This window comes from Sorex araneus, chromosome X (assembly GCF_027595985.1).
Source record: "Sorex araneus isolate mSorAra2 chromosome X, mSorAra2.pri, whole genome shotgun sequence".
NCBI classification, from domain to species: domain Eukaryota; kingdom Metazoa; phylum Chordata; class Mammalia; order Eulipotyphla; family Soricidae; genus Sorex; species Sorex araneus.
In genome coordinates this window covers 19,823,341-19,838,800 of record NC_073313.1, presented here as the reverse complement: position 1 = coordinate 19,838,800, position 15,460 = coordinate 19,823,341, and the positions used below count along the sequence as shown (strand labels likewise).

The window sequence follows — 15,460 nt, the reverse complement described above, 5'->3', positions numbered from 1 at the left end:
TACTCTCTCTCTACTTTTGGGCATTATGGCTTGCAACACAGACACTGAGAGGTCATCATGTTTGGTCCATTATCTACTTTCGGCACACATCTCCCATCCCGATTGATTCCTCCAGCAGTCATTTTATTAGTGATCCATTCTCTATTTCAATTGCCTTCTCCCCTCCGCTTATGAACCAGTCTTCCAGCTACAGGGCTATCCTCCTGGCCCTTGTATCTACTGTCCTTGGATGTCAGCCTCATGTGATGTTATTCTATATTCCACGAATGAGTGCAGTCCTTCTATGTCTGTCCCTCTTTTTCTGACTCATTTCACTTAGCATGATACTCTCCATGTCTATCCATTTATAAGCAAATTTCATGATTTCATCTCTCCTTAACAGCTGCATAGTATTCCACTGTGTAGATGTACCAAAGTTTCTTTAACCAGTCATCTGTTCTACGGCACTTGGGTTGTTTCCAGATTTTGGCTATTGTGAACAGTACTGCAATGAACATATAGGTGCAGATGTCACTTCTACTGTGCTTTTTAGCATCCTCGGGATATATTCCCAGAATACCACTTCTGTGGTATTGCAGGGTCATAAGGAAGCTCGATTTCTAGTTTTTGAAGGACTGACCATATTGTTTTCCAGAAAGGCTGGACCAGTCGACATTCCCACCAACAATGAAAGAGCTTCCCTTTTTACCCACCTCCATGCCAGCACTGGTTGCTTTTGTTTTTTTGAATGTATGCCAGTCTCTGTGCTGTGAGATGGTATATCATTGTTGTTTTTACTGGCATCTCCCTCATGACTAGCGATTTGGAGCATTTTTTCATGTGCCTTTTGGCCATTTGTATTTCTTTTTTGAGGAAACTTTTGTTCATTTCTTCTCCCCATTTTTTGATGGGGTTGGAGGTTTTTTCTTGTACAATTCTACTAGTGTCTTGTATACCCTGGATATTAAGCCCTTATCAGATGGGTATTGGGTAAATATTCTTTCCCATTCTGTGGGCTCTTTTGGTATTTTGGTCACTGTTTCTTTTGAAGTGCAGAAGCTTCTTAGTTTGATGTAGTTCCATTTGTTTATGTTTGCTTCCACTTGCATGGTCAGGGCTGTTTCATCCTAAAAGATGCTTTTTGCTTCAATGTCATGGAGAGTTCTGCCTACATTTTCCTCTATGTACCTTATAGATTCATGTCTGATATTGAGGTCTTTAATCCACTTTGATCTGACTTTTTTGCCTGGCATTAGACAGAGGTCAGTGTTCATTTCTTTGCAGGTAGCTATCCAGTTTTCCTAGCACCACTTGTTGAAGAGGCTTTCCTTGTTCCACTTCACATTTCTTGCTCCTTTGTCAAAGAATAAGTGGCCATATATTTGGGGGGTCTGTGACAGGGTATTCAACTTTGTTCCATTTGTCTGCAGGTCTGTTTCTAGCCCAATATCATGCTTTTTTAATTACTACTGCTTTGTAATAGAGTTTGAATTTGGGGAAGGTGATGCCACCCATCTTCTTTTTCCCAAGGATTGCATTAGCTATTCGTGGGGGTTCATTGTTCCACATGAATTTCAGGAGTGTTTTGTCTATTTCTTTGAAAAATGTCATGGGTATCCTGATAGGGCCCACATTAAATTTGTATAGTGCTTTGGGTGGTATTGCCAGTCTGATAATGTAAATTCTCTCTATCCATGAGCAGGGGATGTGTCTCTATTTCCTAGTGTCCTCTTTTATTTTTTGAGGTAGTGTTTTGTAATTTTCCTTGTATAGGTTCTTAACCTCTTTGGTTAAGCTGATTCTGAGGTACTTGATTTTCTGAGGTACTATTGTGAACAGGATTGGTTTTTTTTAAATATCTCTTTCTTTTCTTTTTTTATTTGTATTTAAGAGAGCCATGGACTTTTGGGTGTTGAATTTTTAGCCTGCCACTTTACTATATAAACCTATTGTTTCTAGGAGCTTTTCTGTAGAGCCTTTAGGGTTTTCTAAGTATAGTATCATAGCGTCTGCAAATAGTGATAACTTGACCTCTTCCTTTCCTATCTGTATGCCCTTGATATCTTTTTCTTGTCCAACTGCAAGAAAGCTCCTTTCTATTTCCCCTGGTTCCTTTAATTTTGTTTTTGAGTCACACCTGGAGATGCTCAGGAGTTACTTCAGGCTCTGCACTCATCTATCACTCCTGGAAGTGCTCAGGGGACCATATGGGATGCCAGGGATCGAACCTTTTCCTCCACATGCAAGGCAAGCTCTCTACCTACTGTATGTCACTGCAGCCCCACAGACCTGCTTCTGATTGTTAGGATGGTTCACGTTAGCCATTGGGAGCAACACATGATACATAGTATTAGAGTGTTTTTGCCCTTGTGCTTTCTATGGAACCAGGAGAAATCTGCAAATGGTCCCCTTGTTTATGCTATTATGCTCCCCTTTATGTTGCTAAGTGTTGATAAGTGATGAGAGTGGTTCACAACTCAGCTTCACCCTGAGCAAATTTATGAGAGCACAAGCAGCCAGCTAATGTGTGGAGTAAAATAAATGATCCAGACAAGGAAATTCCACTTTGAGTTGCTTATGAGCTGCCTGGTGTGGCTTACAGTGTGTGCAAGTGACAGAAGAACACACCAGTCTGGATGGTGAATAACTGGAAGCACTTGGGGAATTGATCTGTGATGGAAGTGAAGACCCTCCAACACCCCAGACCCCACTCAGTGATCAACATTTTCCCCTCAGTAAAAGGACCACAATATATTGAATTCAAAGAATCACGTGTAGGGGCCCAGGTCTTAGTACAGTGGAGAGGGCACTTGTCTTGCATGCGTCCAACCCGACTTCTATCCCTTGTGTCCTATATGGTCCCCCAAGTCTACCAGGTGTGATCTCTGAACACTGAGCCAGGAGTAAGTCATCTTAGCCTTAAATTAATAAATTTTCATTAATACACTAGTATATCTTTGGCATACTAGATGTGGCCCTCCTCACACACAAATAAAACATCGTGTACAGTTTTGTCTTCTATAAAGAAATCTTTGCCACACTCAATATCACTAAGATTTTCTCCTGTGCATTTTTGTGGTGTTGGGGATGGAACCAGGGTGTCACACATGTACAGCAGATGCTCTACAGCTGAGCCATGTTCTATAGCTTCTAGATAGAAATTTTACCTCTTCTATTACACATATGATCATTTTTTATTTCATTGTGTTTGCATGTTCCTTATATAGCCTACTGAACTTTTCCTCTTCAATTGTTTGACCACAATCTCCCATTTTTAATTGTTCAGGGGGAGTGCTTGAGTCAGACTCCATGTTGTGCAGGGGCTATTTCTGACTTGGGGTCACTCCCAGTGAGGTTTGGTGAACACATGGTTCTGGGGATCAAACCTGGGGATACCATGTAATCTCCCCCTTTGAGTCATCACCTGGCCCCCATTTTACCATGATTTCAAGGTTGCTAATTTATCCCTTGAGTCTTGAGTGTGTACCATGCTTTCACGTATTCATACTTTCACTCATTCCTGTGGAGCTACAAATCAAGGATGAAGAGGACAGGAAATTGACTCAGGTGGCAGAGAAACTCATTTCTGACACACTGCCCCCTTGCGTCAGGGTTTAAGTGAGTTGCTAATCCATCCAGGGAGAAAAGCGCCAGTTTCTGGGTTGTTGAGCCCTGCTAATCTGTGCTGGGACTTTGTCAGCAAGAAGACCCATCTGCTTCCAACTCTGACCAAATGCGAAAGGGTCGCCATGGTTTCGGATGGTTGTACCGCTGAAGAAGCCATCTGTTGAGAGGGCCTGCAGACAGAGGCAATCGAAGACATTGGCTTGGCCAGCGGAGCCCTTTGTATCAGCTCTTTACAGGACTTGTTGCTGAGAGAGGGGAATTATTTTTATAGGGCACTCTTATTATCTCCCACAGTTTGCACAACTAAGGCCCAGATGGGTAAGCACCGCCGTGTAGTCTTGGCAGAGGGAAGGCCACTGGATAGTCAACTTTGCGTCTGTTCAGTGCCATCTCTGTGCTTGGGGAAACGGTGGCAGAGAGGGACAAGGGGTATCGTTCGTCCTATCATCGTGGGATTTTCCCTCCAAAGTCCCTTGCTGGTCCTGAGACCCATGGGTCACGTGGTATATGCCTGACCACTGACCAGCACTTCATGGTTTCTGAGCGGTCGCCTCCTGCTGTGTGAGGCCCGGCTGTGTTAAGTATTACTGGAGGGGAAGTCCATTTCATGTGATTACTGAGCTTCAAGGGGTGCTGGGCCACCGACTTTGCCAACAGCTGATCTCAAATGCTCTTTTTTTTTTTTTTGGTCTCTGTTGCTTGCAGTGGAGGCCATAGTGGAATTTGACTACCAGGCCCAGCACGACGATGAGCTGACCATCTGCGTGGGTGAGATCATCACCAACATCAGGAAGGAAGATGGAGGCTGGTGGGAGGGGCAGATCAACGGCAGGAGAGGTTTGTTCCCTGACAACTTTGTAAGAGTGAGTACAAGGCCAAAGCCTTTTCCTGTCTGTGGTGGGTTTTACTGATCAAAGCACGGGGGCACCTGAGGAGGAATTTCTTGGGCATCAAGGGGGATGGTGGGCAGCTTGGCCTCTTCGGCATTCCCAGAAGAACATGTGAAACTTTGGCAGAGATATCTGGGGCAACTAACGTGTTTGGAAGTCACTTTTGAAGACCCCAGTTGTTCTCCTTCCAAACTATATATCACGTAGAAAGTGCTGCAAAAGTAGACAAAAGTATTTGAACCAGGCAACTGGTTCAAATAGTTTATGAGTATGTCTTTGCTCTCATGCCTTAAAAGAAGTTTTACCCTTTTTAATTTCATTCAAAGTGAAAGTGAAACTCAACTTGGGGGGTTTGTTTCTGGGGTCACACCGTCTTGTGCTCAGGAACTGTTCCTCACTCTGTGCTCGGGTTAGTCCTGGTGAGGTTCAAGGAACCAAATGGAGCTGCTGGGGATAGTACCTTAACCTCTGTACTAGCTCTTCTGCACTGAAGCTCAGTGGTTTTGTTTTTTTTTTTGGTTTTTTTGCTTTTTGGGTCACAACCAGCAATGCGTATTCGATATGCCAAAAATAGTAACAACAAGTCTCACAATGGAGATGTTACTGGTGCACTCTCGAGCAAATCGATGAACAATGGGACAACAGTGCTACAGTTTTAGTCATACAATGATCGAATACCCATCCCTCCACTAGTGCCCATTCTCCACCACCAATGTTCCCAGTATCCCTCCCGCCACCCCCACCCCTTCCCACCCCAGCCTCTGTGGCAGGCACGTTCCCTCTTATTCTCTCTCCTCCTGTTATTATGGTTTGCAATACAGGTATTAAGTGATTTTTCTGAAAGGGATCGTGAGGAAAGACAGTGCTCCAGGCTTCCAGAGAAATAGAAATCCCGTATAATTTGGCCTGGGGGATCCTCCCAACAGTTCTGTCTTTTTGATGTGCAAGGGGAAAGTTTTGTTGATACCAGGCTAAATATCACTTTTTTTCTGAAAACACATGCGAGAATCTAGAGTTTCCCCTCCTCGGATTACGGTTGGACCTAGCAGTTCTCTCCGTTGTGCGCTCAGGAAAGCATTCCAGCTGGATTGCAGTGAGATCACATCTCAACAGTGGGCTCTGCTGCGTGTGTGAGAGGGGAGTTCTCTTTTCTCTTCCGAACACAGCCCCCTGTTTGCGGACCAGACTCATCCTTGACGTACAGCCAAATCCCAGGCGGGGATGGAGAGTTTTCCCAGATAAGCTGGGCAAAGCTTGGAGCGAGGGTAGAAGTCCAAACAGTGGAGGAAGCCCGTTAGATAAGGGGGCAGAGGCCCCAGGGAGGAGAAGGTACTGCGTGTGGCTCCAGGATGGAGGGGAGGCCCTACGTTGAAACCTTTCATTGTGCTCTGTGGCGCGTTGCCCTCTCCCCAAACTACCAGTCCCCAGACTTCTGACGGTCTGTGCTAGACTTGGTGCAGGGCTGTCAGGCTGGTCCCCAAGTGATGGGCGGGGAACATGGGGGCAGGGAAAAGCCCAGGCAGGCTGAGAACCTCCCTGTATCCATTTTCCTGGGGAACGGAGGCGCTGCTGGGTGCGAAGGGTGCTGAAGGGCGCCTCTGCTAGCCCTTCTCCACCTGCTTGTCCTTGGGCAGGGTCAGTGGGGGTCACTGCCGTTGGAAGGCAACCGAGTGTGGGAGCTGGGAGCAAGGCACCTGGGGTTCGCCTGTGGGCTCCAGGCCGGGGGTGGGGATGACCCAGGATGCCGCTGGCCCTTCTTCCTCTGCAGTCCGTCCTCCTTTCAGCCCTGACTCCTGCCTAGCCCACTCGTCACACTTGCTGAAACCTCCTTTTAGCCTCTGAATTTGAGTGCCTCCTGTTTCCTTTGAAAAAGCCGCTGCCTCATTGACGAGCCTGAGGATTAAAGTAGCCGGTGCACAGGGGGCTGGGGAGAGAGAGCGAGACTTAGCGCTCACGCCTGAGCTCCGCCCATCTCAATCCATGTCCCCCTCGCAGGCTAGGGAGGCTCACAGACACTTTTTATTGTTATTATATATTTTCATTATTTATTTATTTATTTTTTATTGGGCTGGAGCTATAGCACAGCGGATAGGGCCTTTGCCTTGCATGCAACCGACCCAGTTTCGATTCCTCTGTTCCTCTCGGAGAGCCCGGCAAGCTACCGAGAGTATCCCACCCACATGGCAGTGCCTGGCAAGCTCCCCGTGGCGTATTCGATATGCCAAAAACAGTAACAACAAGTCTCACAATGGAGACGTTACTGGTGCCCGCTTGAGCAAATTGGTGAACAACAGGACGACAGTGCTACAGTGCTACTGTGCTATTTCTTATTGAATGTCTGTGAGATAGATACTTAAAAAGCTGTTCGTGATTAGTTTCAGTCATACAGTGTTCCAGCACCCACCCCTCCAGTGTCCCCAGGTTCCCTCCCATCACCCTCTACCCCAACCCCAGCCTGACTCAATGGCAGGCACTTCTCTCTCTCTCTCTCTCCCCTCCCCCCTTTTGGGCATTGTGGTTTGCAATACAGATACTGAAAGGTTATCAAGAATATCCCTTTATCTTCTTTGAACACTCAGTTCTTGTCCAGCGTGATCATTTCCAACTATTATTGTCATACTGGCCCCTTCTCTATCTTACCTACCCTCCCCTCCCCTCCCCCCCACCACATTTGTGGTAGATTGCAACCATTGACCAGCCCTGCTGGCCCTTATTCTCCCTGGCCTTGGATACTAGTCTTCTACTATCTATTTTTTATACACCATGAATGCAGTCACTCTATACCTGTCCCTCTCCGTAGGCACTTTTTAATTAAAAATTAATTACCAGGTTTTTTCTAACAGCTGCATAGTATTCCATTGTATAGATGTACCAAAGTTTCCTCAACCAGTCATCCGTTCTGGGGCATTCGGGTTTTTTCCAGATTCTGGCTATTGTAAACAGTGCTGCGATGAACATACATGTGCAGATGTTGTTTCGATTGTACTTTTTTGCCTCTCTGGGATATATTCCCAGCAGTGGTATTGCTGGGTCAAATGGGAATTCAATATCTAATTTTTTGAGAGTCGTCCAAATTGTTTTCCAGAAGGGCTGAACCAGTCGGCATTCCCACCAGCAGTGAAGAAGGGTCCCTTTCTCCCCACATCCTCTCCAACAGCGGTTGCTTTTGTTCTTTTGGATGTGTGCTAGTCTCTGTGGTGTGAGGTGGTATCTCATGGTTGTTTTGATCTGCATCTCTCTGATGATTAGTGATGCAGAGCACTTTTTCATGTGTCTTTTGGCCATTCGTATTTCTTCCTTGGTAAAGTTTCTGTTCATTTCTTCGCCCCATTTTTTGATGGGGTTGGATGTTTTCTTCTTGTAGAGCTCAACCAGTGCTTTATATACCATTGATATCAACCCCTTATCTGATGGGTATTGTGTAAATATCCTTTCCCATTCTGTGGATAGTCTTTGGATTCTGGTCACTGTATCTCTTGCGGTGCAGAAGCTTTTTAGTTTAATGTAGTCCCATTTGTTGATCTCTGTTTTTACTAGATTGCTTAGTTTCGTGTCACCTTTGAAGATACCTTTATCTTCAATATCGTGGAGGGTTTCGCCGACCTTGTCTTCAATGTACCTTATGGTTTGTGGTCCAAGTGGGGTGGGGGGGAGATGGGATTGGGGAGGGTGGGAGGGACACTGGGTTTACGGGTGGTGGAGAATGGGCACTGGTGAAGGGATGGGTTCCCAAACTTTGTATGAGGGAAGTATAAGCACAAAAGTGTATAAATCTGTAACTGTACCCTCACGGTGATTCTCTAATTAAAAATAAATAAAATAAAAAAAAATTAATTACCAGGTCAGGGAGATAGCTGAGCGGTTAGGACGGTGCGTAGCGTGTGCCCCACCTGGATTCAAGTCCATGTGCTTCCCTGCTTCCCTGGGCATCACCAGGGCTGCCCTGTGTGCTCCCAGTGTGGCCCGGCGCTGCGGGGCGCCAGCAGCATCACGTCTCTGTGCCTTTGTGTTGACTCACGGGCCGGGTTGGCTGAGACTTGCCAGTGAGAGTCCTGGAGCTCTGGAGCATCACGTTGGAGGCACCTCCAAGTGGTGCACTCAGACCGAAAGCTTACAGATGAGACAGTGCATGACATCACTCGGCCGGTAGCAGGTCACCTCGCAGCGTGCCGCACTCCCAGGTCTCTGTGAAGGGAAGGAGCCTGTCTGGCCCAGCAGCCCCTGCAGTGAGGAGAAGCTGCGTTCTCCTTCCCTCTGGGCCAGGAAGGAGGTGGCAGGGACGGCTGTGGCTCTTCCACTGGAAGCTGTCACGTTGGGCAGAAAAAGAAAGCTCTATTCTTTCAGATGACGGCGTCTCTTTTTCAAGCCTTCACCCACTGGGAATGTTTTAGGTTTATTATTGAATGTCTGGTAGGTGGATGCAGTGGAGTTTAACAATAATGAAGACTGCTGTAGAGAGTTCTCGAAGCTGAAAATACATCTTGAAGTCATAATCATCCTATTGGCAGAAGTTTGCAATTTCGAATGTGGGTGTACTATTTAGTTATATTTAGCTTAAGAATAATTCGTCCCCGGATTGAGTTGGTAATCTTGTGGAATCCCATTGTTTATTTGAGTGCTTGATGCCGATGTTACTACTGTCAGAGAGCGTACCTGAAGCATATGTTTGATTCAGTTTTGGGTCCTTAATTGGTGTGCCATTTGCACACGGTCCCCTCAAGTGTTAGGGTTCACTGCCCACCCCTGACTTTATTGTCTCATTTTCTCAAGGGAAAGTATCAGCCACCGTGTGGTCTCTTTGTTGTTAAGAAGATGCTGGGCTTTGCCAGCTCTTGGACAGATGCATTAGTATTATCCAAGTGGGCGATACAGCCAGGGCCGGAGTGGTGACTGGCATTGGTGGCCTTCCTTCTGGGTTGGTTCCTGTTTGCCTTTGGTTTGGCTTGTTCTTTGATGCGTTTATTGTGTAAATTGGAGAGGAATCCTTGCCAATGCTCCTTCCCTTTCTTTGGTCTTTTGACCTACTTCCTTGGGAATATACCTTTTCTTCTGTCTTTTAAAAAAACATGCATTTTCAGGTACATATACATAGAGTCAGATGCTGAAATAATTGACTGTATAACTTGATGTTTTTGGCCTCTGTACCTTTGCCCTACTTGTACCCCTCCAGAAAGTCCCATTATGCCTTTCCATAGTCATTTTTCTTCACATAGATAATCTATCATGACAGATTAATTTTGTCTGTACTTGGGCTGGAGCGATAAGCACAGCGGGGAGGGCATTTGCCTTGCACGCAGCCGACCCGGGTTTGATTCCCAGCATCCCATATGGTCCGCTGAGCATGGCCAGGGGTAATTACTGAGTGCAAAGCCAGGAGTGACCCCTGAGCATTGCTGGGTGTGATCCAAAAAGCAAAAAAAAATTTTGCCTGTACTTTAATTCCATGTAAATAGAATCATAATATGTGCTCTGATAGAATCATTATATTCAATATAAAAGCAATTTTATATTAAATTTAATATAAAAGGCAATATGTGCTTTTTTTTAGGTGGTATCTTTTGCACAATAAAATAATGTTAGAGCAATGTTATTCTTGTTGTATACTATTTTACCTATGAATAAGCCATAATTTATTTATTCGTTCTCCTGTTGGTGGATGTTTGGGTTCTTTCCGCTTTGGGATTTTATGAATAAAGACATTGTCGTATAAATCTTCTAATAGGCACAAACAGGAGTCTCTCTTTGTCCATTCATGTGGTAGTGGGATTGCCTTTCTCACTCATTTTCACATGTATGATTCTCTTGGCTTAAAGCTGTGGCCTTTACTCCCAAGCACCACCTGTTGCGGCCTGTGTCGCTCCCTAACACTGTGTGGAGCCTGCTGTGCCTGGTTGAATTTCCCAGGAAGTGAGGCACAGCTGAGCACAGCTGAGGAGCCTCTCTCTCCAAAACCTGTGTCCTCTCTGGGGCAGGGAGGGTAAGGTATATTGCACCACACTTGTGTATCAAGCACAGGAGCCTCTGTCTGTCTGTCTGTCTGTCTGCTTGTCTGTCTGTCTGTGTGGAGGTGGCCTGTGAGTGTGATGGCTAAGGAGTCTTGCAGTACAGCTTACTCTCCCACGAACCCTTTGATGGCTTGGCGCACGAACTACCAAAGACAAAATTCTTAAACTGTTAAGCTCACACAAATAGAGAGCTTGCATTGGGTTTTATCGGCCTCTTTTCCTGATGGAACAAGCAGGATAACAACACGGATTCAGTGAGAAGATGAGAAATGGATTTGAAAGGTCAGTAGAGAGAGGAATGTTCAAGTGTGATGGCTAAGTTAGAATAAAATGGGAGACATGGCTCAAAGCGCTGGGACATGCTTGGGATGAAGGAGCTCCATGTTTGATCCCTGGGACTGTATGATCCTCAGAGTACCATGGGGAGTGACTTGTGAGCATTGTGTTCTTGGAGTCACCCCAGAACCACCAGATGAGGCCCAAAACAAAATGAAGCAAGCAAACAACAACAGAAAAATCTATTTGGATACTTGTCTTGCATGTGTGAGGCTCTGGGTTTGATCCCTGGCATGAGATGCATGCACACGCCCGCACACATATATACACACACATACACACACAAACAGCCCATGGAAACAGAACACAGACAACAAGCAAACCAGAAACCTGGTTCATATCTTATATCATGATAAAATCTCAGCCCTTGGAGTGATCATCTCTATGAGAAAAGAAGAAAAGCGTGACACACCTTACTTTGTTTCTATGTAACCTTTATTGGGTTGGAAGTACCCTGTTCATGTTAGTTACTAATTTTTTTAATTGAATAACTGTGAAATGTACAGTTACAAAGTTGTTTATGATTAGGTTTCAGTCATATAATGTTCCAAGACCCATTCCTTCATCAGTGTACATTTCTCACCACCAGTGTCCCCAGTTTCTCTCCTGCCCCCCCTGCCTATATGGAAGGCACTTCTCTCTCTCTCTCTCTGCCTCTCCTCTCTCCTTTGGGGCAATATGGTTTGCAATACTGACTAGTTCAGGTACTGAATAGTTATCACGTTTGACCCTTTACCTACTTTGAGCACACAGTTCTTGTCCAGAGTGATCATTTCCAACTATCATTGTCATAGTGGTCCCTTCTCTATCTTAACTGCCCTTCCCCACCACCACTCAAGTGTTAGTTAAATTTTTACATCTTCTCAAAAAAGTTGGACCACCCTCCTGGAAGGCTCTTAAGAAAATACATCACAATGGCAACTAAAGGTCAAAAAAGTGTCTTTTTGTCTCCCTAATATTCAAGCTTTGAATAGTTTTTCCCAAAGAGATCCTAGTAGACCATAATAAGCAGTAAAATGATGGGAGACACGTGGATGAAATCCTTAAAGTCACTTACTGACAAAAATTATGCCCACCCTTCTGAGACCCGTAACTACCACAGTAACGGAAAGTCAGCCACCTAGAAAAGGCAGACATGCGTCCTTTTGTAGGTTGTCATTTTGCCACATTGGACTTAATTATGGGGGTTCTTCCTTTAGTAACCTAGGCCACAGAGCCACAGAAGCATGTACTTGAGTGCAGCACAGGGTCTCTCCCATCCCTTTAATGGGTTCTGTTGAAACGTCTATGTGGTCGTGAATAGACAGTCAAACGACTTCACTAAAAGACCAAAAAAGCCTTGGGGCTATTGGGATGCCCGGTGCATGCCCGGCCTATGCCAGGCCCTGAGTTGGTGGGATGCCATGTGGCTGCCCATGGCCCTGCCTCAGAAACAATAGAAAACAAAAGAAAGGAAAGAGAAAGGCTCAGAAGGATAGCGTAGGCCCGCCTGTGTGCACGTCTGCCCGCCTTTTCAGAGGGAGGGAAGACCCTTAATAGTTTGCTGTGCAGGGGCTGGAGCAATAGCACAGCGGGTAGGGCGTTTGCCTTGCATGCGGCTGACCTGAGTTCGATTCCCAGCATCCCGTATGTCCCCTGAGCACCGCCAGGAGTCATTCCTGAGTGCAGAGCCAGGAGTAACCCCTGTGCATTGCCGGGTGTGACCCAAAAAGCAAAAAAAAAATATATATATATATATAGTTTGCTGTTCAGAAAGAGACGGTCAAAAGCAGGAAGCTGTGGTAGGGATTCAAAGACTATATGTTGCTGTTTAACGTGTTGTTGCTGCTTGTGCTGAGTGCAGTGCACACTAGCGCCGTGGCTCCAGCTGTGAGGGCTGAGGTCTCTTTCTTCAGCTTTGGGGTCTCCGGCTGAGTGTAACACTTTTCTGCTTATGTTTTCCCAGTGCTGAGGCTTTCGTTTGTTAGGCAGTTGACATCTCCTTCTTGGCATCTCCAGAGCCTTCTCAAAATATTTGTTTAAAGTGGTTGTTTGTTAGTCAGTGAGGTGAAAGGTCAGGGTTTTGCATATTTGGCATCACTTGGTGAGAACCTCCCACTTTGCTGTTCTTCAGCCCCCATCCCTCCTGATACCTCCACCCCGCCTCCAGCCTATTTCTATGTCTCTCTGGCAAGCACTTTACTTCTCTATCTCTGTCTCTGTCTCTGTCTGTGTCTCTCTCCTTTTGGGCATTATGGTTTGCAGTACAGATACTAAGAGGCCATCATGTTTGGTCCTTTATCCACTTTCAGCACTCATCTCCCATCCAGAGTGAACCTTTCCAACCATCACTGTTATAATGGTCCCTTCTCTATTCCAACTACCCTCTCCCCCACCATTGTGGCAGGCTTCCAACTGTGGACCAAGTCCCCTGGCCCTTGTTTCTACTGTCCGTGGGTGTTAGTCTCATACTGTGTTTTCTTATATCCCACAAATGAGTGCAGTGCTGTTCTTTTTTGTTGGAGGTGAGGGTGGTGGTGGGGTAGAGTGGGGTGGGAAGTAGGGTTGGATTCATATCCAGTGATGCTCACAGGTTATTCCTGCCTCTGTGCTAGGAGTACCCCTGGCAGTGGGGGACTATACGTAGTGCTGGGAAATGAACTAGGGTCAGCTGCATGCAAGGCAAATGCCTTAACTCCTGTACTACCCCGTAATTTCTTATTCTTGGTGGGTAAAAGAATCACAAACTTGCCTCAACAAAACCATATAAATATTTGCCACTGGCTTTTATGGATTTGGAGATCCTAAAATGAAGTTTGGATATAATTTTTAGTTCTTTTTAAATTTTGATTTTTAAACTTTGATTTTAATTTATAGGAGCCACATTTCAGTTCTCCAGGGCAGGGTTGGTGCCAGGGAGATTGAACCAGGGCCTTGCCCAGAATAAGAGTATGCCCTCATATTGACTGTCACTCTGATTCCCCAAATTAATTATTTTCTAAGAGAAGAAAATCAATTTTGGAACTGGAGAGAGTACAGTGGGTACTTGAATGTGACTTGCTTTGAATGTGACTGACCTGGATTTGACCCTGGGTGCCCCGTATGGTCCCCTGAACACAGAGCCAAGAGTAAGCCCTGAGCACCACCAGATGTGGCTCAGAAACCCACCCCCCAAAAAAAAATAGAAAGGAAAATGAAAGAAAATCAGTTTAGACCCTATTGAGACAAATGCTGAATTGAGCAAAATAATATCAAACACTTATTGTAAGTACACATCATCAATGATGGAGTAGAAAATCTGCTAATGAATGAAAATGCATGAAATTTCAACAGAGAAATAAGTGGTATTTCTTTACCTTTGATTTGGGGTCATACCCGGTGGTGCTCAAGTGTCACTTCTGGTAGTGCTCTGTGACCAGGTGCCAGGGATCGATCCCAGGTCAGTTTATTGCAGGGCAAGCACTTTCCATCAATACTCTCTCTCCAGCCCCCTTATTAGACCTGATAAAATTATAAAGTTTAGAATGGAAATATGCCAATAAGATATTAAATGCATTTAATAGGATGGTAACAAAAAAGAACCAGTAAGCTTAAAATAAAGCGTTCCTGTTATTACTTGCCTTTCCCCTGTATTTTATGGTTTTTTGGTGGTGGGGCAACCTTAGTTGGGCTTGGCAATGTCTGGGGAGCCATGCAGTGTTGGGGTGGCTGCTTACCAGGGCTGCAGCATACAAAGCAGGTACTCAGCTCTTTACATCTTCCCACCCTTTACATTTTGTTTTTTAGGTATTTTGCTACTCACAAATGGAATATACTAACCATGTGCTCTATCACTTAAGAAACCTCACAGACTACAAATTTCAGTTGAAAACCTTTTTTTTAACCCAAGGGCCATATTTTTATGAAATGTGGAAGATTCTTTTTAAGACAGAGTTTAAGAGGTTGGAGCAATAGCACAGCGAGTAGGACATTTGCCTTGCACATGGTCAACCCAAGTTCGATTCCTAGAATCCCATAAGGTCCCTCGAGTTCCACCAGTGTTAATTCCTGAGTGCAGAGCCAGGAGTAACCCCTGAACACTGCCAGGGATGCTCCCAAAACAAACAAACAAACAAAAGCTATAATTTAAGAGTAGCAGGGCTTTTTTCATTTGTTGCATGCAAAGCCTCTTCTTCCTCGCAGGATTATTTGTGCGTGTTGGAGGGCGCTGATTGACTCCTCCAGGGGCTGAGTATTGGGTGTGTTCTCTGCGGGAGAACCAGAAGCTCTCAGCACACACGAGACACAGTCTGGAATGCTGTATTGTGACAAATGCCACTTCCTCCACTGACAACGGTTGGAGCGCCTGGCACCTGCCTCGCATCATTCTGTTCTCTGGCAAGTGTGTGTTCCACAGTGTTCTGCCCGGTGTGCTGTGCAGATGCCCCCGATCAGAATGCGACCGGAGAAGTTTCGGGTACCCTTCCTCAGGCACCTCTGTAAGAAGCTGCTCCAGGAACCCCCAGCTCTCTTTTGGCTCTGCCTCTGGGAGACTAGATTTCTGAGCTAAGAATGGCCACGTTGTATTCCAGATTTTCTGACTGTGTGGCACCGAGTACATGATCTACTATGTCTGTCTGCATCAGTAACTAACATTTATTGAGC

At 45.5% G+C, this 15,460-nt stretch overlaps 1 protein-coding gene across 3 annotated transcripts in view; it reads left to right on the top strand.

The window, feature by feature from the left end:
- Positions 1-15,460, top strand: part of SH3KBP1 (SH3 domain containing kinase binding protein 1) — a 383,994-nt gene that overhangs the window by 49,228 nt on the left and 319,306 nt on the right. For 2 of the 3 annotated variants that reach the window (XM_055122570.1, XM_055122569.1), the window contains exon 2: positions 4,312-4,469. In XM_055122570.1, coding sequence (XP_054978545.1) covers positions 4,312-4,469 — 158 coding nt within the window. The remainder of the gene's footprint in view (positions 1-4,311; positions 4,470-15,460) is intronic. The other variant, XM_055122571.1, reaches the window with a different exon arrangement.